The sequence below is a fragment of the Sycon ciliatum genome, chromosome 6 (assembly GCF_964019385.1).
Source record: "Sycon ciliatum chromosome 6, ocSycCili1.1, whole genome shotgun sequence".
NCBI lineage: Eukaryota > Metazoa > Porifera > Calcarea > Leucosolenida > Sycettidae > Sycon > Sycon ciliatum.
In genome coordinates, this window is record NC_088648.1 from 14,225,775 (window position 1) to 14,250,178 (window position 24,404).

A 24,404-nucleotide genomic window follows, 5' to 3' on the forward strand; every position below is an offset into this window, starting at 1 on the left:
GGTTAAAGGGGAAGTGCATCGATGTTTCAAGTAGGGTTCGTAAGAAAGACAATTTGATGGCAATTTGAATGGCATATCTCTCGCTTGCATACGATAAGCCAAACTTGCCAAATCGCCAATTCTATGCTCACGTTGCCATAGCCCGTCCATTACCTACATGTATCATAAATTACATTGGGCTCTTTCGATTACACATTCTGGACCCAGGCTTTATAATTCCTGAATGACCGGAATGAACGGATTGCGGCTATGTAAACGAACTACACGTAAAAATCGTAAAGGGGGATCACGTGGGATCCCGTACATCCTCGCGCGCAAGTGTATGGCATGTACGTCGAGTGTAATTTCTGAATTCTAGAAACGACGTGATTTTGTGTAATAGGTTTTGTGTAATAGGACGCGCCTATTGTAGAAGTGTCGCTGAAGCGGAGACCTCAGGTCGGCGGAGATGCTCCAGTTTCACCACCACAGTTGCGTCTGCAACCACCTCTATCATGCAGTATTCTGTTCTCGAGGTTCGTGGTTTCTCGTAAAAAAAAAAAAAAAGATACTTAACTCTTACATTAGTGGTGCCAGGCTGGAGTTGTTGCTTTTTGTGTTGCTGTGTGCAGGGTGTCTGGTTCTTGCCTCTGCCGCAGAAGATTCCATCGCTGCTCCAGGATTGAGTTGTAGAGGAACTGCAGCATGTCCGACCCATTTCGGTGAAGCACGATGCCGTGATTGATCGTGATTGATCAGTGATGGTGATGATGGCCTGTACCTGGTGGTCTGTGCTGGCTGGTGCACGTTACCCTATCCACAAGTTGCCTGTCAGGATGTGTAGCTAGGCATTGTAACATGTGCTGCAACGTAGGGGATGGCGGCATCCGCATGTCACTGCGAGACAGATCTGCCATTAAGCCGCCACAGCGCTATGGCTCCTGAAACTGTATGTGTGTTGTGTTATCAGTATTACTTGGCGCGTGCTTAGTTAGGAGCAATCTAGCAAATGCAAGACCCATTATGCATTTTGCTGTTCTCTTGTTTAGCTGTTGGTGGATGGTTGGTTCTTTTCTTTGGAGAACCTTAGTTATACGTTTTAGTGCATGTTCCCTGTTTTGTTGTGTTACCAGGGGGGAATGTGTGATCGAATCAATGTGGTCAATGCATTCTATTCTAGGTTGCTAACATAACAAACCAGACCACACACGGTATGGACTCATGATTGTATGTAGGTGTGAACAAGTTAGTTTCCGGAAATGTTGTGATGTTAGCAACCTAGATTAGAATGCATTGACCACATGGATTCGATCACAAGGGTACTACGACACCATCTACCGCCTTGATGACAGCAAAAAAAGAATAGGGATGTTATAAATTTTTCAATTCTCCTATTTGTTTCAGGCATTACCTGGGATTCGAATCCGCACTATCGCCCTACATGCATTCCCCCATACACTTCGCATTCATACACATTCTTCCAAGTTGCTTCACGTTATGATCTTGAGTTTGAAAGCCCTATTTGAATATTGCGGCCAGCTGTATGTGGCCAGCTGTGTTTCATGGTACGGTACGGTACGGGACAGATACGGGATAGCGCCAGGCGTGACACAAACAAACAAACAAACACACAATTACCAAACGAGAGAGCTTGGAAGCTCAGGGCCCTACGCTTTGCTTTTTTTGCCTTGAAGACCTAGACAAAAAAAGCATAGGGTTGTTATAAATTCTTATAGATTTCTCCTTTTTTTAAGACATAACCTGGGATTTGAACCCGCACTATCGCCCTGCATGCATCCCCCGATACACTTCGAATACATACTAATTCTTCCAAGTTGCTTCACGTTATGATTTTGCATTTGAAAGCCCTATTTGAATATGCATTGCAGCCAGCTGTATGTAGCCAGCTGTGTTTGATGGTACGGTACGGTACGGGAAAGATACGGGATAGCGCCAGGCGTGACACAAACACACAAACAAACACACAGATACCAAATTAAAGCTGTGTGGACCCTGGCTAGCGCCAGAGGTTACTGAAGTAACGTCTTCTGCATAGCTACAGGAATTAAAGCTGTGTGGACCCTGGCTAGCGCCAGACGTTACTGAAGTAACGTCTTCTGCATAGCTACGGGAATAAAATTTAATTATAATGTATAGGATATTACCCAAGTACGAGGGTGGGTACCTCCCGAATATCATCTCGACTGCGTAGCAGGAGGGATTATATGAGGGTACGGTAACACCCGAGTACGCGGGTCAATATCCTACTTATTATTATTATTACGCACACACTCATGGCCAAGGCCAATCAAGGAGGAGGTGAGGGGGATTATAGCCAGCCATGGCAAAAAAAGAAGAAAAAAAGACAAAACAAAAAAACAAGTGCAAATCAGAACAACAACAATAAAACGAGAGAGCTTGGAAGCTCAGGGCCCTACGCTATGCTTTTTTGCCCTGATGACCTAGACAAAAAAAAGCATAGGGATGTTATAAATTCTTTAAAAATTCTTTTTTTTAAGACATAACCTGGGATTCCAACCCGCACTATCGTGCGCCCTGCATGCATCCCCCGATACACTTCGCATACATACTAATTCTTCCAAGTTGTTTCACATTGTAATCTTGCATTTGAAAGCCCTATTTAAATATGCATTGTGGCCAGCCGTCTTTGATGGCACGGTACGGTAGGGGATAGGTACGGGACAGGCACGATCGAGGGTATTACTATTACTACACCGTCTCCCGTACCGTACCGTACCATCAAACACAGCTGGCCACATACAGCTGCCAGCAATATTCAAATAGGGCTTTCAAACGCAAGATAATAACGTAAAGCAAAATGGAAGAATGGGTATGAATGCGAAGGGTATCGGGGGATGCATGTAGGGCGATAGTGCGGGTTCAAATCCCAGGATATGCCTGAAAAAAAGGAGAATTGAAAATTTTATAACATCCTATGCTTTTTTGCCGTCAGATACGGATAGCGCCAGGCGTGACACAAACAAACACACAAACACCAAATTAAAGCTGTGTGGACCCTGGTTAGCGCCAGACGTTACCAGACGTTACTGAAGTAACGTCTTCTGCATAGCTACGGGAACAAGAGATTGGGCTGCAAATCAAGTTGTGTTATTAGTAGGGCTGAAACGATTATACCGAATAATCGAGTACTCGTTTGATAACTCTAACGATCGAGCAATCGTTTAGATTACCGATTACGATTATTTTGCGTTTTTTAATTTTTTGTTAAGAAATTACTGTAAACCCTCGTTTTGTGAAGTTTGAATCAGTTTCCGCTGGACGTATGCAGTTGCCAGGGGTATGGTTCATGTTCAGAGGTTAAATTGACTTCAAAACTGCCATGTTTCGGAGCTACCCTTTCACTAATGCAGATTTGTAGGTATTATGAAGGCATAGTTTGTGGAAACAGTAATGTTTGCACAGAATTATGACTCTATTTGCTAACGATTATAATCGATTACTCGATCGTTAAGCTAAAGAGTAATCGATACTTGAAAATCCACGATCGTTTCAGCCCTAAAGTTTATTAGGTTTACGGGAAATGGTCCGAAGGATCACGAACGAAGGCAGAAATGTTTTCACATGATTGCATTTTTTGGGGAAGTGAGTCCCAGAGACAGTAGCTAATGAAAACAGGCGAGCGACTCATTGAGTTATTTCTTGAAATAGGGAATCTTAGTTTATTACGACTTGACGAAGAGGAGTTAAACCAGTTAAGCGCATTTATCCCAGGTACATCCACACATTTTGGGGATCGACGCAACTGCGTTCTGAATACAATTACCAAGGTACAGATGTACCAAAAACAAGATGCTGTCTTTCTTTTCAATCCAGTCAAGGTTTGAGAACGATGGAGACAAGTAGCAATTAGTAGTTGGACTAGAGAATTGACGAAGATTGCACTGTTATTATATGCAGTATTGACGATCACTGTGATCATACATTGGTTCAAAGTAGGTAAGGGTCATACTTCAAGTCACGGCGAGATACAACGTCATTATGGATGATAGTGCTGACTTCCTTGTCATTGGATGGGCGTGGAACTTTCAACCGTTTGGAATCCTTGCTGAACACTTTCCGTGCAGGCAGTAACTACATGTCATTGTGCATAACGTCGGACATTGGCACCAGTGAGTAAAGTGCATTTCGTTGTATCAAGACTCTTGGTTGTATCACTATCGGCCACTATGCAATCAGAAGAACGTTGACCTTGTTATAGCCAGACTGGATTTGTAGCAGCATCTACATTTTAGATGGTCCTTGTGGTAATCGTACTGGATACAATGTCATGATAATCACTGCAGGTCGCATCTGGCATGCAGATTTCTTTACACCTTATCTACATCACACATGCATTGCTGAGCTCTTCTTCTTTCACGCCATTGAATATTCTGCACAAGCTTTTTCCTCTCACTTTCATGTCTTTTACGTTTCGTGTTGTTACGGTATCTCTCCTTGCACCTGCAATTAGTAATTTTCACTCGGATGGTGATACTTTGTGTGGGTTTCGAGTTTAGAAAGAGTGAATGAGAACTGATGCACTTCGAAGTGTCCTTTGTGTCGTAGTGTTGAGTTGAATAGTGATTGGAGTTCGTAGTCTGTTTTTGTGGGATCTGGTTTTGGACGTAGTGGCGGAGATGTGTTCTCTCAGTTCAGGTGAGTGCTTCAATTTTACTGTACCGACGTTTTGGACGTAGTGGCGGAGATGTGTTCTCTCAGTTCAGGTGAGTGCTTCAATTTTACTGTACCGACGGTGCACTCTGCATTTTATTTTTTATTTTTTACTAGAGCCACGTAAACCCGTCATGTGTGAGCCATGAATACTTGAAGGGGAGTGGTGGCGTGGTCTGGGATGCTCTGCCGACCTTGGGTCTCGGCTTCATCACAACCAGACGCGCCAATAGAAGAGAGAGAGAGAGAGAGAGAGAGAGTGAGAGAGAGAGAGAGAAGAGAGATAGAGAGGGAGAGAGAGAGAAGAAGAGAGAGAGAGAGAAAGAGAGAGAAAGAGAGAAAAAGAGAAAGAGAGAGAGAGAGAAAGAGAGAGAGAGAAAGAGAAAGAGAGAGAAAGAGAGAGAGAGAGAGAGAGAGAGAGAGAGAGAGAGAGAGAGAGAGAGAGAGAGAGAGAGAGGGAGAGAGAGAGTACGTGAATTGGCATGCTTCCACCCTCTAACGGTTCTGTTTAGTGCATTTTGTCTCTGGGTTTCTGATTGAAAGGACTCCAGTGGCAAGGTGCATTGCATCGAATCGAGAGGGGGTGGGTGCATGCCAATGCAGGATGCACCGTAGGTACGGTAAAAGTGAACCAAGTTAATAATGAATATCAATCCCGCGCGGGATTGTATTGGCTATTATTTCCCGGCCAGGAAGGCTCTCGATTGGCTGAAACAGGCCTATAGTACCGTACCATGGGATAAATAAAATTAATATATCCGGCGGGGTCTAATAGTCGAGGAAGGAAAGGCTCTGATTGCAACCCGCCATAAACAACCATGCATAGTGAGAACTATAATCATGCCATGCATGAATGTCCCTTCTCTTGTCTGGAAATTCCAGCCAACTTCCATTAAAACCCTGGTGCTATAGATTTCTGATATCAATAAATTCACCAGCAAAACAAGCGATTTGCCGCTGCCCATGGAGAACACACCGAGTAGAACAAAAATGAATTTCCACGATCATATCCGTGGCAATCTGTTCAGAAGGAGTGCCATGAATTTTTCAAGTAACCAAATAACAAAATGCAGTTGTGGGCTAATGCTTCAAAGAGTATGCTCGATTGCATAACAAATAAGCAAAGCAATGCAGTCAGCTGTGGGATGAAAATATTATAATCATTCATCCTGGCCACTGCGAATTCAAACTGTACGGCGAGCTACTTGACTTGAATCAAACCCTTGAGCGTTGCCTGTTCTCTCGCTGGAGACACACGAAGTGAGAAAGTAAACCCAACACACGAGAATGACCAGTGAGAACAATGTGAAATAGTAGTAGTTTCAATTATTTTACTAGGGGAGCCCCAGCAGGCTACTGCCTTTTTACTGAGAACCCTAGGTGACGTTTAATCATGTTAATGCAGACCATGAAGGTTCACAAGATGCTGAGCAGCAGCAGCGAACCCACTACCACTACAAGTCCGTCAACATTATTATTGACGGTATCATTGACGTTATCATTGACGTTTTCATTGACGTTAGGTTTCAGAAGTATTCACACCACCGATAACCACGTGAAATGCAATTTCAAGTGCTGTGCCAAGATATGTACTTCGAAGTATGTACATACTTTGCATGAGCATTCCCTGTCAATGTTTCCTTTCTCAATGATCTCTTACTGATTCGTACATATATAACTAACGAGATGAGACAAGCAGGCAATGCAGATCAGATGGGCATTGAGTGTTTTTTTCTCAAATGAAAGCTTCACGTGTTCTGGTAAAAGGAGAACCCTCTTTCGGGGCGATTTTAGTGAAAATCGCAGTAATTCACCTGGGGTCCACCATAAGTATAGTTATTGCACAAAGTAAATAAATGACTTCTTGAACAAGCAAAAGATTGAGCTAAAGCCGAGGTCTTTCACGATATCTATATCGCCTGTATTGACCGAGCATGAGAGATTGAGGGCAACATTAGATTTATCGTGACATAGCACACTTGAACTTTGTTTTGTTTTGTTTATAGAAAGCAAGGAATTTAACTCGGTTACTGAGCCAGTATTATAAAATAAAAGACATCACATGGAAACGAGTTATGAAGCATCTTTCAACGACTGTAAAAAGGTAAAAAGCAGTCATAAAGTGAATAACATGGCCCAAAGCTGACAGGCTACTGAGACATTTGAAGACCTGAGACCTAGCTCCAACACATCTCCAGTGCGCACACCAGCAGCCTTCCAGCTTGGAAGGCTCAAGGTTATGGTACCGTAGTACCAATCACCGTAGGTGAACGCATCGTAAATGTGCACAAGCTAAGTCCCATGGCAACAAAGAATGCCGACCGTTGCAGGGCGATGAAGAGACCAGTTAAAAACTGGACAATGCGGTCCAACTACAATTCGAAGCAGCAAGGAAACACACCACCCAGCTTGGGTGGTCCAGCAATATCAGAGATAAAGAAAGGGGAAGCTTTGCGAAACCAAATTGTACAAAACCGAATGCCAGTATCTAACAGTACTCCAGAGTCTTCATGTATGACATGGTTGTAGACAAGTTAACTACGATAACAAGTAGTATCACACGACATACGTTTCGCCGTATTGTTCATGTCGTGAAGTAGGAAATGCTAGTGTAATAGTACATAGTATATATGTAGGACTCAGTATAGAGTCCATGCACTATATGATGTCCAGCACCCTATATAGAGTCCATTGGTCCAAAATCCACTATACAGAGTCCAGGAGTCCACTCAGTTTTGATCAGCTTCATCCCGCCGCGCAATCCCCTATAAGGAGTACACTTTTTCTACAAGTCCCCTTTCCACGGTCCAGGAGTCCAGTTTATCCAGTCACGCCGTCCTCGACGTCCTGTGTGTTGTGCCCGAAAGAGAACAAACAACTAATTACTTTTCAGTTTTGCTTGCCTCGTGGCAGCGCATTCCTTTCTTCACTTCAGCCATGGCTGCCAGTTCTGCTGTGCAGTTGCTGACAGTAATCTGTCTCGAGGTAACCAAGGAGGATAAGGAGACGTTCAAAATCAAATCTGGAAAGCGTCTTGTGGTTCTCTGAAGACGTTTCATCAGTGCGCGGGATGAAAGCAGAAATTGCAGAACGAGAAAAGTTCAGCACAGTTCAAATCTGACGAATCAGGTACAGTGACACTCTCTTTCGTTCGACACCACAAGGATCCCCTGTTTGGCTGGCCATTACTGCCAGTAAGGCGTTTGAACGGTTTCATCAGAGCGAGGGATGAAAGCAGAAAGCGGAGAACGAGAAAAGTTCAGCACAGTTCCAATCTGACGAGTCAGATACACTGACACTCTCTTTCGTTCGACGCCACAAGGATACCCTGTTTGACTGGACAAGAGCTGCCTGTACCACCGTGTCAAAAGGCTGTCCAACTACATGGCAGGACGATGACTGAGGTAAGGAAGCTTTTGCTCGTTTCGATTGGTCTGCTGTTCTGTCGTTATGCTTGACTTTTTTTTCCATTTTCAAGGATCGTATCGCGTTTGTTTGATGTTGCTTGAATGAATGCCCTAAAAGTAATCAACCACTTCGTAATAGTCCTCAAGGACTGCAAGGACTTTGCATCAATTGTATACGATCGTCTAGCTATCATCAATATTATTATTTTATTTCATGAGAAATGTATTTTTATCCCTGTGATAATTATGTGAACTCCACGACACTCGTCCTCTACTAGGCTCTAGTATGATGTCAAATACAATGGGATCCACAAACGCAGTGCCAGTGTGCTAGTAGTAGTAGTAGGAAGATTTCTTGTATGCTGATGACAAGAAAAAACTTCAAGCTAATACATGTACTCGTATTCCATGAAGTAACCGTTTTGATGTCACAAACATGACATTGTGTCAGTGAAACTGCCTCGTGACAACAAATCAGTGCATTTCCATCTTGGGGAAGATTGACTGACGGCAACGCTGTACAGATTGTTCAAATCATCGAATTTCAATTTAGTTGCAGTGAAGTGAAACACTGTGTACACTACATGTATGGTGGTGTGTCTGTGCGTCTTGAGTGTGCACGAACGATCTTATTCCTCGTATTACCAAGAGTACATAACCCAAGAGTGTGCAACTCCAGCTATAGGGTCTGCGACGGCAGAACTTCACATCACGTGATGAACCCGTGCACTCTAGTGCATGATAGATACTGGGTTGTACGCAGCCCAGCTTTGGGTACAACTCTCTTGTGGTCACTTTGCACTGTTTGCCAGCATAACCTTTTGAACCATGTCACGTGATGTGAAGTTCTGCCGTCGCAGCACAGCATAGAGGTTGTGCAGGCAGTTGCACACTCTTGGTTATGTACTCTTGGTATTACTAATAGATTGCTGTCCCCACCGTCACCTGTTCACAGGTCTTTGAGTGGATGGATTTTCATTGAGCATCACATTCGTTGAGAACTTGGTAGTTGTGTGCTCCCATGCATCATTACAGTAATAAGCGTATCCTTGTGTTATCTATTTGTTGCAGGTGAGCTGATCTTCAGAAGCTTGCGGAACTGAGTGCTGCTAAACATTTGCATGGCCATGAGCAATGGTGAAGCTTGCTATTGTACTCTCAGCATGTGCTAGTAGTATGCTGACTACTGCACTATGTTACTCTCTTAGTCTTACACTACTACATGTATGTAAACGTGCGTGCACCCGTCCACGTATGCATTCGTTTCGTATAATTATTTGTTATCCCTCTTGACTTTACGTGTAAATGGGTGGACGTTTGCATGGCTGTTGGAGTTGCGTGTGTATTGTGTCTCTACTCTTTTCTTGGTGTTTTCTTGGCATTGTATAAGTTTGTGTGTGTGTGTGTGTGTGTGTGTGTGTGTGTGTGTGTGTGTGTGTGTGTGTGTGTGTGTGTGTGTGTGTGATGCCCATCTAAAGTTTGAGCTCACAGTTGATTCCAAGTTTGGACTCTGTACAGTGGATTTTGGACCAATGGACTCTATATAGGGGTTGGACATCATATAGGGGCTGGACGCTCTACTGAGTCCAACATATATTATGCCGTCTACATTGGACATTACTTCTTTGTAAACAGAAGTTTCAGTTATCGCAAGGCCTCTGACTAGGCATATGCGGATAATGCCGGCAGAAACAATTGGCAGAATTCAGTATTTTTCTGGTAAGTTTCATGCATGTTTGGTATGTGGATAAAGAAATGGAGCAGAATTCAAGGAATTGCCCGCCATAAGGTTTGTATGGTTCTGCCAATTTCACTACTTTTCGAGCAGAAACTGCCACCGTTTCGAGCATTATCCGCACATTCCTACCTCTGACTGAAAATCAGACAGTTTGTGCTCAAGTCACAGCATAATTAATTAATTATGGTTTAAGTTTTTCTTTTTTCATTTCTACGTTTAGTAATAACTGACGTCAGCACCTTTCTCACTACAGAGAGTAACATGATCGGGCGATAACTTTTCGGTTTTCCGAGTGGCGTGCCTGGTTTGTCTAAAGGTACTACGAGGTCAATAAAGGAAAGAAAAGCTTCGGTTCTTTACAGGGTTTTTATTTCCCATACTGACCAAGCACGAAGTCAATATTAGATTTATCGCGACAAACAGTCCATATTTCAAATTCGAGAACGATAACCTCATGAATAACCGTTTTAGGATTTCACCATATGACCTACTCGATACCAGCACGTATGGTGTACTGCATGCAGCTAGTGCAACCCAGTAAAGTACAGCGACCATGCACTAGGCACCGTTCAACTGCGCAACCCTAAGCAGTCAAATAGTATAAGCAGTCAATAGAGCCCTAAGGAGTGAAATATGCAGGAATATTTGACTGCTTAGGAAATAGCGATAATCATTGGGAGTCAATAATCAGAGGGTAACAAGAGAGCTTGGAAAATAATTATAAATATTATTCCCTCAAATTCTAGTTTTTATCTGCTGTTACCATTACATTATGAATATGTGTGTGTCTGCTTTTAAACTGGTCAGGTCATAGCCACCTAATCTTACCAACTGCTGGCAGGCTGGTATGCACATGGCAGCCTTAGCTCCGGGAAATACTTGGTTCCGCTGTGCCTGCGATAGTCGAGATGTACTTAACTCTCCATTGGCACTCATAGTCATGGTGTGAGCTGCTCCATTAGCATAAAAGAACAAAGTCGTGAAGTTACGCTCCGGGAATTTCTCCCTGTGCGTGTTGAGCACAAACTTGATACAGGGCAAATCAGCGGAGGTTGGCAAACGACTTTCTATATTTTCTCCGCAGCTTACAAGGTGATTGTTATAGGTTTGCAACAGATTAGCCTCGTTCTGGTAGACTGCGAATTTAATGCCACTTCCTGGACATGTATCCACTAAAAGCAAAGGCAGGCATGTGCAGACAAGACACCTTGAAAACACGTAAGTGCCACTTCCTGGGCATGTAAACACTAAAAGCAAAGGCAGGCATGTGCAAACAAGACACTTTGAGAACACGTAAATTACCAAATAAGCAGAGAGAGAACGTCTGCGAAAATTCTATCACTGTCTAGAGGGATCTTTAAAAGTCATTTTTCTTTCTGGATTGTGTGTTGCCTACATGGAGCTCGCGCTTTTCCTGCGGCTTCAATAATTATTTTGTAATTTGTTTGACTCTCGACTGGCAGCTGAAGCACAGTAGGAGTTCACCACCCATGCACTCGGCGAACCTGAAAGGAAAGGAGCCACCATTCTCTGCTCAATACGCAGTGTTACAGTGAATTCACTCCCCATTAGTTGAGCTTTAGTAGGCTAAGGACGTTTGTGCTCTAAGAGCACTGAATTATGTATTACTCTTAGAGCTTATACATCACAATGAATTTGTTCTATTTTGTTGGATAAAGAAAAAGGCAATTTTGGGTTCTCAAATGCGAAAACTAAAAGGGCAACGTTCGGTGAAGGTAGCTGCAGGGTGGATTGTCTAAGGCTTTGACATTCGCATCAACCGCCAATTTCATACTCCAGGAATCCGGAATAGTCATACCTCGATGATGCCATCTTGCTTTGGGGTGTGCGCGGCGGCGATGAGCTCCCTTACGAACGAGACGATGATCCTTTTATGAACGAGTGTTTCGGAAATAGAGTCCCAGTGTTTTCTAGTAGATCATGTACACATACACTATTATACAGTACAGCTCAACGACATCCTGTCGAGTTTCTCAAGTCCGCCCCGTGCACTTTTTCGCAGCCCAGTGTTCGCAGGTCTAGGGCTGCGCTGCGCCCGGCGCGCACTTGAGAAACTCGAGCTTCACTGTATAATAGTGTATGTGGACTTGATCTACTAGAAAACACTGGGACTCTAGCTGTCGGGGTTAGGTGAGCATAACTAAACTACAGAGAGTTAGGTGTGAGATACAAATGTAAAAGGAAGACATGTTCAGAACAATGGGTGGAGTACTCAGCGAACAATCCTATACTGGAACAGAAAGCGGCCCGAAATTTACTCTTATTTTTAGTTTTTCGTGCCACTTTCTCCTTGTAGCTAGGGTCCAGCGCATGATGTCCGGAGTATGTTCGTATAGTGCTAACCATAATGCTCCAAAAACTACCGGATAATGATGATTATAATGATTCTGCAAAGGCTATAAATTAATAATGCTCTTGGCTGGGTAAAAAGGGTGAAAGGCTGCAACTTGTCAAACTCCCTGCAACGGGTTCAGTTTATTATAATTTGCAAATTCTAATGTTCTGGTACAAGAAAGCGAAGGACGGGAAAATAGCAAAAGACGAAATAAAGAGCAAAAAATGAACAACTCCTCTAAAAGAGAAGAAAAGAGCGGGTGTTAAAGCCCTCTTCCTGCTCTGAATTCCCTGAACGAAGCAGAGACATTAGCTGGATACATGAAACTATTACACAGGAACACAGTTGCAAGAGATCTACCTCGGTCGACATTAGTGAACGTGGACAACTGTAACTTGGCTACAAGTGGATATGACAGCAAATATAACAGTGTATAGCAGGCGTGGCAGTGCGTGTGCCAATGATGAAAACAAACCAAATAATGGCTGATACGTTTCATGGAGTGAATGTATGGAGATGACTGAAGTCTTGAATACATCGGGGATGGTGCGGATGTCGCGGAGGGTGGTACGTGCGCTGCGATGTCCTCCTGCAAGCTTGACATGTTATTCAGTGCAGAAAGCAGGTTTTCCACAATGCCGTGGGTCCATCACCAGGTTTTGTTGTGTAGCTCTGCGATTCGGGAGAGTTCCACCCCTTGCAGAAGAGGCTGAGCAGAGTCCCATGGCCGGGCGCCGAAACTGCGCGAACCTCTTTGTTCTGCAGCGTCTTCAGAGCCGTTGCTTGCTAGACAGAACATGAAAGACCATGATGCGTATTTCAGATCCGGCGTCAGCAAGGAATTCAAATAGGTGACCGGATCGCTAGACCATGATGCGTATTTCAGATCCGGCGTCAGCAAGGAATTCAAATAGGTGACCGGATCGCTAGCCTCAAACAGCTCCGAGGCCGCCAGAGGGCACCTACTTTGCGGGACACCTTTGCTGTAATGGCTTAAAGCCTTAAACGTGTTGCTGAAAGTTCAGCCCCTCTTCAATGATGACGCACGTGATTGTCCGCGGAGCTTGGCTGCGACAGAGAACTGTGACCCAGGGTCCAGCGTCTCTACAAGGGGTGACAGTGATAGCTTGGCTCTTTTTCTCACTGAGAATCGGTCCTCGCCTTTCCAGCCATACAGCCAGGAAGGAGACTGCGGTTGAGAGCGTGCTTGCAACAGCCGGAGTCGTGTCAGCTCTACAATATACTGCAACGTCATGGGCGAACTGGATGGAGGCTGCGGACTAGGCACTTGAGCACCATCTCTTGTGTACATACTAAGGAGGAGGGCGCGGAGCACCGATCCCTAATGCACATTGCAGGTGCAATGATGTCACCGCTGAAACCGTTCCAAGTGGCAGGTCGATCGACGCGTGATGTCGTATGTCACGGAGAAGTTTCTCCGCGTCCCTGATCGTCTTCGCTGTTACCTCAAAGCCTTCTCCAACATCTCGGCGGAGACCACGGTAGCGCTTCAGCGCTGGTACTCATTACCGCCTCCGAACTCGCTGGAGGATGCCCCGGAACAACAAGCACAGCCAATGCCAAACATTTCGAATTTCCTCCGAGGGATATCATAGTCGTACCAGCGCTTCCTGGCTGCCGCGATCAGATCTCGCCATGTACGATGTATAATTTATTATGATCATCACTATAGCCGATGAAAAATGTATGCAATAAGATCATTTTGACAAAAAAATCGTATCATTATAGCCGATATATTACTATAGCCGATTATTACTATAGCCGATCCGATATGTATAGAAAGGGGTGGTTTACGAAAATGAATTTGAAAATACCATCACTATAAGAGGTATATTACTATAGCCGACAACCCTATAGCCGATCCGCACTGTACAATTATAAAAGGCATGAATGCTCTCACCATGGCTGCTCTCCTTTGCAGCTTTGATGTAGGGCTGTCGTTGAATAGTGGGTATATCATTTCTGCTTAATATGGAGGAAACGTTAGTGAGAGGTGAAAATCATTATTGATGATGATCATCATTGGGATGAACTCTGTCTTGGCAAGTGCTATTGATGCCTTTACACAAGCTGTCACTACTTCCAAACAGTGAATGATATCTCCATCTAAGACACTAGACGTGCCAATTCCAGAAAGCAGATCTCGGATCGAGACCCAATTTCCGGGAAGTGTGAAAACACATGGTCAGCGTGCTACATCCTGGTGCTTGTGCTGTCTTCTTCTCCTTTTGGTTTTGTGTGGACAAACGTTTTGGTCGCGTTTAATACTCTTAAAGAGGAACTGTCACCAAAAAAATGCTTTGTCTTATCTTGTAGTTCCTTGGCTCCTGACCACGATGGTTTTATCCGTTTTTCTCTGCGATGGCTGGAAGTGGGTGAACACTTGAAAAGAAGGTGCTCAAAATTGTCCCAAAGTACATGTACCGAGTGACGTCACGCCGGACTTGACCTCCACGCGTACATTCGTCGTCAAAAACGAAGTTCAGCCCGTGTGCTGCTCGATCGAGCTAACAAGCTGTTCCGATGTACGGCGCACGTGTGCCTTTTGAACTCTAACACATATGCGTATGTCGTACAGAAGGAGAATGCCAAAGAGGCAGAGACCCACGTGCAGTTAAACAGCCAAATCAAAATAAAAAGCAGCTGAGCTTTCATCTTTTTGACTTCTTCCGCGAGGATCTTAGTTTAATTTCGTGAGCACGGAAGTAAGTCGTTGTTTTGAACTTTTCGTGTGAGGAACAACACGATGATGAGCGCGTATGCAGAAAACAGTACTCCTCCGGCCGGCGATAACACCACCAACCCGAGCCCCAAAGGAACGCAATGTAGTGACGTGAAGGCAATTCATCTGGCGATAATTCTTTGTGCCATCTTCAATTCAGCTTAACCCTTTCATTCAACAACTGCTTCTCCTCTGATGAGTTCCCCGTTATTATCTCTATGGAACGAAACAAGACTTGTCAGGAGTACTACTACTTGCTTTCGTGGAGTGTGGCTGGTGAACTGTTCGTGCTGTGATCTGCAAGCGTCGTATGGTCTCGCTGGGTCAAAATGAAAAAACCTACTACTACTCATCTGGCGATGTTGCTGAAGATGCAGATGACAAACTCCGACGTCTTTCATTTCAGAGCCGTGTGGGCAACACCGCCACCTTCGATACAACGACATCATTTTCAAGTACAAGGTATGTGTGTCACACTAACAGCAAACAAAAATCCTTCCACTCCTTCGTAATCACAAATAAAACAAAGAGCTGGAGCTTCGTGGAGGCGTGGAGGAAGTACCAGCGCGATAAACTGCTGTCGACCTTTGTTTGTTTTGGCCCTTTTTGGCGTTCTCATTGTGTACAACGTACACATCAGTGTCCGAGTTCAAAAGGCAAGCGTGCACCGTACATCGAACAGCTGACTCGATCGACCAGCACACTTGCTGGACGTCGTTTTTGACGATGAATGTACGCGTGCAGGGCAAGTCCAGCGTGACGTCACTCGGTACTTCGGGACAATTCTGAGGACCTTCTTTTCCAGTTTTCACCCACTTGCAATCATCGCAGAGAAAAACGAATAACACCATCGTGATCAGGAGCCAAAGAACTACAAGATAAGGCAAAGATTTTTTTTGGTGACAGTTCCCCTTTAACGAGAGAGCTTGGAAGCTCAGGGCCCTACGCTATGCTTTTTTGCCTTGATGACCTAGACCAAAAAAAGCATAGGGATGTTATAAATTCTTTAAAAAATTCCTTTTTTTAAGACATAACCTGGGATTCGAACCCGCACTATAGCGAGCCCTGCATGCATCCCCCGATACACTTCGCATACTTACATAATAATTCTTCTAAGTTGCTTCACGTTATGATCTTTCATTTGAAAGCCCTATTTGAATATGCACTGTGGTCAGCCGTCTTTGATGGTCCGGTACGGTACGGGACAGGTACGGGACAGGTACGGTCGAGGTAATACGACACCGCCTACTGCATTGATGACATCGGCTAAAAAGCATAGGGATGTTATACATTTTTCAATTCTCCTATTTCTTCAGGCATAACCTGGGATTCGACCCCGCACTATCGCCCTACATGCATTCCCTCATACTCTTCGCATTCATACTCATTCTTCCAAGTTGCTTCACGTTATGATCTTGCGTTTGAAAGCCCTACTAGTATTTGAATATTGCGGCCAGCTGCATGTGGCCAGCTGTGTTTGATGGAACGGTACGATACGGGACAGATACAAGGTAGCGCCAGGCGTGACACAAACAAACAAACAAACACCACACGAGAGAGCTTGGAAGCTCAGGGCCCTAGGCTATGCTTTTTTGCTTGCTCATCATGCATGCAACGTGTCAAAGCTGTGTGGACCCTGGCTAGCGCCAAACGATACTGAAGTAATGTCTGCTAACGTTGCCTAGCTATGGGATTAATATTTGGTGTTTATTTTTTTATGTAAATAGGCGTCGAGGCGACAATAGTTTTAGAATTGCGATCAACAGAACGAGCCGAACCGACATTTCACACAGGCTTTTATTGTATTAAAAAAACGAGTGGATACGAAGGCAGTGAAGAACATGGAAGAAAGAAAAAATGTGATAATTATGGAGAAAATCTTTATTAGTATCTTTCTGGATTGTTTTTCATTAGTACAACGTAGCTTCCTGAGGAGTATTGTGCGAAAACTTGTTCGAAGTACGATTTTTTGTTCATCATTTTCTCGCTTGCGTAGTTGTTCTTACTGCGATACGTTCTAACAATAATGAGATGCCTTTTGTCGGCTCTTCTGCCTGGATTTCGTTGACAGATGCGTTAAGCCCATGGATCCTTCCATGAGTGACATGCGAACTGTAACTATTATTATTATTGTGGAAGAGAAAAGGACATATGGATACGAGTTAAGAGTAACTCTCCATCACTGTAACATGATACTATATACAGTCAGAAAGTGCAATAACTAGGCACAAAACTGACAGAGTACTGAAACATTCGACGTCCTGACACCTAGCTTCAACACATCTCCGTAGCGCTAACCGACAGCCTTCCAACTTGGAAGGTTCAAGGTTATGGAAAAGACCAAAGAGGGGAAGGCAAGCGCAACGAAAACGAGCAAAAGCCACAGTCCCAACGGAACAAAGAATGTCGATTGTTACTGGACGATGACGAGACCAGTACGATATTTGACAAAGCGGTCTAACTACAATTCGAAGCAGCAAAGCAGCACACCACCCAACTTGGGTGGGTCAAAAATATCAAAGATAAGTAAAGAAAGGGAAGCTTTGCGAAAACGAATTGTACAAGCCGAAAGCCAAACTCCTACAGTACTCCTCATGCATGACATTGTGATGGACTAGTTGACTACAAAGTCAGTACTCTGTCAGTTTTGTGCCTAGTTATTGCACTTTCTGACTGTATATAGTATCATGTTACAGTGATGGAGAGTTACTCTTAACTCGTATCCATATGTCCTTTTCTCTTCCACATTTATTTATGGCTCAACATCCGAGTTTCAGATTATTATTATTATTATTATTTAAAAATTCGACGAGGAGACAATAATTTTAATATGGCAATAAGTAGGACGAGCTGAAGCGACATGTGGACTACTTTATTAACAATGTAAGCGATGGAGAAGATGCAAGAAACAACCTAAAGGGTAAGGAAAAATACATGTAAGAAGAAAAAGGGCAATGGAAAAAAAAGATGATTCGAACAACGCTCTTCAGGAATCACCGTTGTACTAAAGAACAAAATGAGAACAAAGGAAATAATATAGCAATCAAGGTAGGGTGACACGTAACAATGACAGCACTGGAATATCGAGGTGCGATTTCTCACAAAAGTGTGCAGAAAACAAGGGTATACAAGTAAGAACTAAGCGTGACAAGTGTGTATCAGCAACAAAAACAAAAAAAAGTGAGAACGAATGATAATAATAACAATAATAAACGGGTGACAAAACACATTTATGCACAAGTGGCAACAACGTTGCCACACTACACAACAGAACACTATTTGAACAATTTTAGGGTAATGTCTTTCTGGACACACAAATTCGGCTTATGAATGCGCTGACAAACAGCTTCCAAAACTTGTAACTGCAAAAGATAACCATGACGAGCACGCCACAAAACAGAAAAACAGGAATCAGAATAAGTACGACAACAGTCAGTGCTAGAAACCAAATGATTGTATACTGAAGACTGGTTATTACGAGACGGACGCACACAATCTCGACTCACGCGCACACCCTCACCCTCACTCTCACCCTCACTCAGCTCACCTTCTCCCTCACTGTCCGAATCAGAACCTGCTCCGTCATCCACCGCGGTTTGACTCTCCTCCTCACTTGCATCGTCCTGCGTCTCACCTTCACCACCCACGCCAACCGGGAATGCCGTTGCCTTCACGTCAGTTGTCGTCCTTTCCGATTGTTTCCTTTGTATTTTACCGTGAATTCATAGGTCCGGTTGTAATCTGCTGTAGATCTTCGTGGTCTGTCATTTGCTGCTTTGTTTTGTGGATTAGTTGTTGTTGTTGTTGGATGTGAACCTGGTGTCGTTGTTGGATGTGAAGCTGGTGGTGTTGTTGCAGCCATGGTTGTTGGTCTTTCTGTTGAATCCAGCTCTGGTTCCGGTGGGACAAATCGACCGCCGCGGGTGCTCCCCACCAACACAGACCTAGAAGGAGGAGGGTCAGGGGAAGGCAGATGTGCTGTCACCACTCGAGGCACAGCCCCATGCAAAGCACCCAGAGGCACAGACTTAGGCACACCCAAGGGCTGCACCAAAGGCGGTTCCGCACGCACCTCCAAAGAGCTGCCAAGCTCAAGCCCGTCCAACACAGATGTCAGAGGGGGAGCGGCAGACAGCGGCAGGGAACTATCCTGCCGTCTAAGTGATGGGTTTTTCCTAGGCCTCCCGCGTTTGGGCCTCTCAGATTGCGCACTGGGTGGAAGGATGTGAAGTGGAGTGTGTTGTTTGATACGTGCGTTCAGGTGCTGAACAGTCCTACCAACATACCGACTAGCACAATGTCGGCATTCGAAGTTGTAGATAACATGACTGAGGTGGAGGGTTGGTAGGACATCCTTCCGCACCGTGAACGCACGCATTGTTGTGAAGACTGGCACAAAATGTACTGCATAATAAGTACGACGGACGATAGACTTGACTTCGTGACACACTTTGATTGATTCCCGCCCCTTCCATGGCAAACATAGATAGACGGGACAGCGAGGTGGACCAATCAGCACCGATTTCGGTTTCTGCTCCATGGACAGAAACTTACGCAACAAGAATTCCGGATAGCCATTCTTCAAGAAAACAGATCGAAGAAAATCGAGCTCGGCCTGCAGCTTACTGGGCGAACAAATACGTTTCGCACGGTCCACGAGGTTACGAACTAAGTTGACCTTGTATTGAGACGAACAATATGAATCGAAGGCAATGTACTGACCGGTGAACATAGGCTTACGATACACAGAAGTCAACATTTCACAGCCAGTCTTCTCTACAAGCGCGTCTAGAAATGACAACTTACTAGACTGCTCGTGCTCACAAGTAAAGCGGAGGGAAGGATGTAGGCTGTTGAGCACATCGAGAAACAATTCACTGCTCTCAACACTGTCAAAATGCGAGAACGAATCGTCAACAAAATGCACGTAGAACGCGGGCCAAAGCGACTCATCAATCTTGCACTCACAATAACCAACGAATATATTGGCGAGGACGGGACCAAGAGGAGATCCCATCGCCACACCATCCACTTGCTTGTACATCACATCGTTGAACGAAAATTCGACACCAGTTGTAACTGACAGCATCAAATGACGAAACGCCGCTTCCGATACCCATGGAGTATCAACATCATCGTTACGGTACAATACATCCATACAGATGTCAACAGTCTCATCAATAGGAACATTCGTAAAGAGACTTACAACATCGAAGGTACACATGTGTGCATTGAGAGGGACCGGACTATCACGAAGCCTCGCAACAAAGTCGAAGCTATCCTTCACAGTGCGTTTGCAATAGTAATCTTGAACAGGCTGTAGGTAGATGCACAGCCATTTCAAGATAGAGTATTGAGGGGAGGCGGTCATGGATACTATTGGTCTAACAGGGCATGTTGGTTTATGGATTTTAGGAAGGCCATACATAGAGTCTAGGACGAAGGGTACCAGTCGGTTTGATGCGATCGAATTCATGTTTTGATATTTATTGATGCGATTAATAGGATAAGTGAAGCGGACATTACAAAATGATGAATGAGAATACATGTATCTAAAATGGTTGTTCCTAATTGATTTTCTTGAGACTATCATCAGGGAAAATCGTCTCACGTTTTGATATTTGTTCTTCATTCTTTAGCTTCTTAAGATAAGTTACAAGATCCTTTTCTACTTTTTCAGTTCGATCACAGGTCTTGACCGGACCAAGTGTACGGAACTTTGATGTGTCATTTAGGATAATGGACATCTTCTCGATGTAGTCAGTTTTATTCATTAAAACAGTTGCACGACCCTTATCAGGGCGCGTGACAATAATGTCTTTGTTATTCCGTAGCTCATGCAGGGCTTTGAGATGTTCGCGTTTCAATGAAAACGTTCTTCTATCCGGTAATGCATCAGCGTGTTCCTCGGCCTCTGCCCGGATCTTTGTGGCGCAAATGGACTGTTGTTACTCGGACACCGGTCTGAAGCGTAATAACTTGCGGTAAAAGAGCTCAAACTCGGTCATGGTTACTTCCTTCTTGTTTGATTTTGGTGGAATCGCGAAATCGGTTCCACGACAGAGGAGCTCTTTCTGAAGAGTGGTCAACTCTAGTGATGTCATGTTAATTATGGTGGTATCAGGATCGATTGTGACATGTCCATATCTTTTCTGTCTTGCCAATTGTAGGTCTTGTCATATTTTGTGATTAGATGGATACGTTGTTTCTGGTCATTTTCCGAAAGGAGCATAGAGAATCTCAAGAAGTCGTGAGAGGAGAGAAAGCAGCGTGCACGATCATACAAATACCTGAACCGTGAACGTGACTTTGACAAAGTGTCGCAGGACCGGGCAATCTCGTCTTTCATGAATACGCGTTCGATGTTTAATGTGTGGTAAGCTTTGGTCCTGCGAACACGGTTCTCTACACCACCTGGACAAAACCATTGTCCAGACAACGTCTAAGGAACACTACGTTAAATGCAACACTACGATAATGAAATCGTGACTTCAGCGCATGGTTCAGAATATCTATCTGAGTCTGGCTATATCTCGACCTGAAGTATTTAAAAATTCGACGAGGAGACAATAATTTTAATATGGCAATAAGTAGGACGAGCTGAAGCGATATGTGGACTACTTTATTAACAATGTAAGCGATGGAGACGATGCAAGAAACAACCTAAAGGGTAAGGAAAAATACATGTAAGAAGAAAAAGGGCAATGGAAAAAAAGATGATTCGAACAAGTTTTCGTACAACACTCTTCAGGAATCACCGTTGTACTAAAGAACAAAATGAGAACAAAGGAAATAATATAGCAATCAAGGTAGGGTGACACGTAACAATGACAGCACTGGAATATCGAGGTGCGATTTCTCACAAAAGTGTGCAGAAAACAAGGGTATACAAGTAAGAACTAAGCGTGACAAGTGTGTATCAGCAACCTTTAGGTTGTTTCTTGCATCGTCTCCATCACTTACATTGTTAATAAAGTAGTCCACATGTCGCTTCAGCTCGTCCTACTTATTGCCATATTAAAATTATTATTATTATAATTATTTTCTCCATATCACATTTTTTCTTTCTTCCATGTTCTTCACTGCCTTCGTATCCACTCGTTTTTTGAATACAATGAAAGCCTGTGTGAAACGTCGGTTCAGCTCGTTCTGTTGATCGCAATTCTAAAATTAATTTTTTTATTTTTTATTTTTTGTGTCACGCCTGGCGCTATCCCGTATTTGTCCCGTACTGTACCTTAGCATCAAAGACAGCTGGCCACAAACAGCTGGCCACAATATTTTTGTTTGTTTGTGCCATTGGCATGCCTGGCGCTATCCTGTGCTGTCTCGTTTCTGCCAATCACGGGCGTTCTGTAGTCGACGGGATGTCTGTCCTGACGTTTCCTGTGACCGGCGCTGACTCTGCCAATCACGGGCGTTCTGGAGTCGACGGGATGTCTGTCCTGTCGTTTCCTGTGACCGGCGCTGACTCGCCCGTTCAGGATTATTTTGGAGACGACGGGATCTCTCTTCCAAAGTATGTTTTTGCTGACGCATCCTATCTAGGCCTCGGCGGGTAATGCTAGCTATTTCAGCTCAAAATGCTTTTAGCATTGCTAGTTATTCGGTCATATAATGCTCGTAAGAATGCTAATTTGGACTTGTAATGCTAGTTGAAAAGGCAATGTGAACCACTCATATGGCATTGTGTCATAATGTAAGTCACACTGAACGGAATATTGCTATTGGAAGTACCTAGTACTTTGAAAGTAGATTATAATATGGTGATGCTATTTCAAAATGATGTGGAACTGAAGTTGCTATCATGAACTACCAGTGAATAACAGTAAATCTGAACCCTACGTCGACAGTCTTCAAAGTACTTTGAGGGTGCATACGGAATGCTATTTTGGAAATTTAGTATATTGTGTGGTATGAAAAAGTACGGGGAATGTGAGGGCCGTCGCTCTGGACAAGCTTACATGGAGAAATCTGGCCGACAATCCATGATCTGGCGTCACAGGTCATCAGTGCGCCGTGTTAATAATTACCTTGATAATGGAATTTGATCATAGGAGATAGGACAGAAGCGGAACGTATAATTATACCCACATAATTATAGTATTACGCGTGCTGTGGTATTATTATTATTATTATTATTATTATGAAAAAAGTACAATATAAGTGATCTAACCCTCGATATGCTTGCTCCACTGGCTTTGGGCAGTCGTGCGCATGCCTCACCGGGCTCATCCTCCACCTCTGCCTCGTTCTCGTCTTCCTTAATATTCTCCTCTGTCTCGTACTCATCTTCCTCACTCTCTTCCTCCGAAGAATCAGAGACTTTCAACACATTTCCATTCGATGTACTCATGGTGCAAGCAAGCCAGCACTGCATGACTCTGTGAATAGGAAAGACCAGGTTTCATTCCGTTTCCCATGATGGCATCAACGTGGTACGTCTATACCTAGCAGCTGCCACTAAGATTCGCAACAAGAGACGCATGTTGCGAAGTCGCAGGCTAACGTTTAAGCAAAACTGCCAAAAGCCGCTGGTACAAAGTACAGTGTGTACGTTACATTGTAGAGCTCCTGTTTTATTCAGTAATGCACACTCATGAAGTGAGAAAATGACACTTTTGGGCGCTAATGCTTGTTTTGGCTCCAAATCCGGGTACAATGCTGGGGCATTGCTAGTTCTCAAAACTATGCTCGTAATGCCAGTTACAATGCTAGCATTACCCGCCGAGGCCTAATCCTATCACCTATTCGGCAACTAATGTCCATTTTAATTGTATTTCCTCGTCTCCCTACTTCGTATTTCTTTCCAGAAAATCTCCCTATACAGCAGGAAGTCGTTTACATAATACGACTCCCTGCTATACATCTGTATACATTATAATTATTATGCTATCGGACTACATGCGGTTCCCGGGCTGGAAGACAGGCGGCCCAGCCAGCCTGCTAGTGGGATCTCGGCCTCGCACACAAATCCACACAAAATGATACTGCACTATTGGCCTTAATGAATTCCCCGATATACTTCGCATAATTATATACTCATTCTCTTGATGGTACCGTACTCTTGTTGGAACGGGACAGGTACGGGATAGCGCCAGGCATGCCGATAGTATAAACAAACAAAATAGCTAGGTCACGGCTGTTTTTTTCGCGAAATTTGGACATTTAACAAGATGGCAGCCAAAAGTCTCGATTGGGCTGGATCGGCAAGGAAATTTGAATTTTCAAATTCTCAGCAGCCGATTTCGCTGTGGTTTTCGCTCGATTTAGAAAGCTACCAGGCCAGGTTTACCCGGAAAACAGGTATTCCGTGTTCCTCTTGAAACTAGCTTTCCGCTGGTACCTCACATGGCCAACTTCGTCTCAGGAACAGTTTGTTCCGCGTTGCACAAGTCAAGGCTTCTTTCTCGCTCGTTCCCTGATTCATCGTTGACATGCCTGCGTCAAGAAGCCCTTTCAGGAGTTTTCCCAGTCTAGCTTTCAGTT

At 44.0% G+C, this 24,404-nt stretch overlaps 1 protein-coding gene across 1 annotated transcript in view; it reads right to left on the bottom strand.

The window, feature by feature from the left end:
* Positions 1-5,662: 5,662 nt before the first annotated feature.
* Positions 5,663-24,404, bottom strand: part of LOC135819436 (fibrillin-3-like) — a 46,987-nt gene continuing 28,245 nt past the window's right edge. The window contains exons 14-15 of the mRNA XM_065332646.1: positions 10,645-10,988; positions 5,663-5,916 (exon numbers count right to left, since the gene is read on the bottom strand). Of these exons, the coding sequence (XP_065188718.1) occupies positions 5,887-5,916; positions 10,645-10,988 (374 nt within the window). The 3' untranslated portion in view covers positions 5,663-5,886. The remainder of the gene's footprint in view (positions 5,917-10,644; positions 10,989-24,404) is intronic.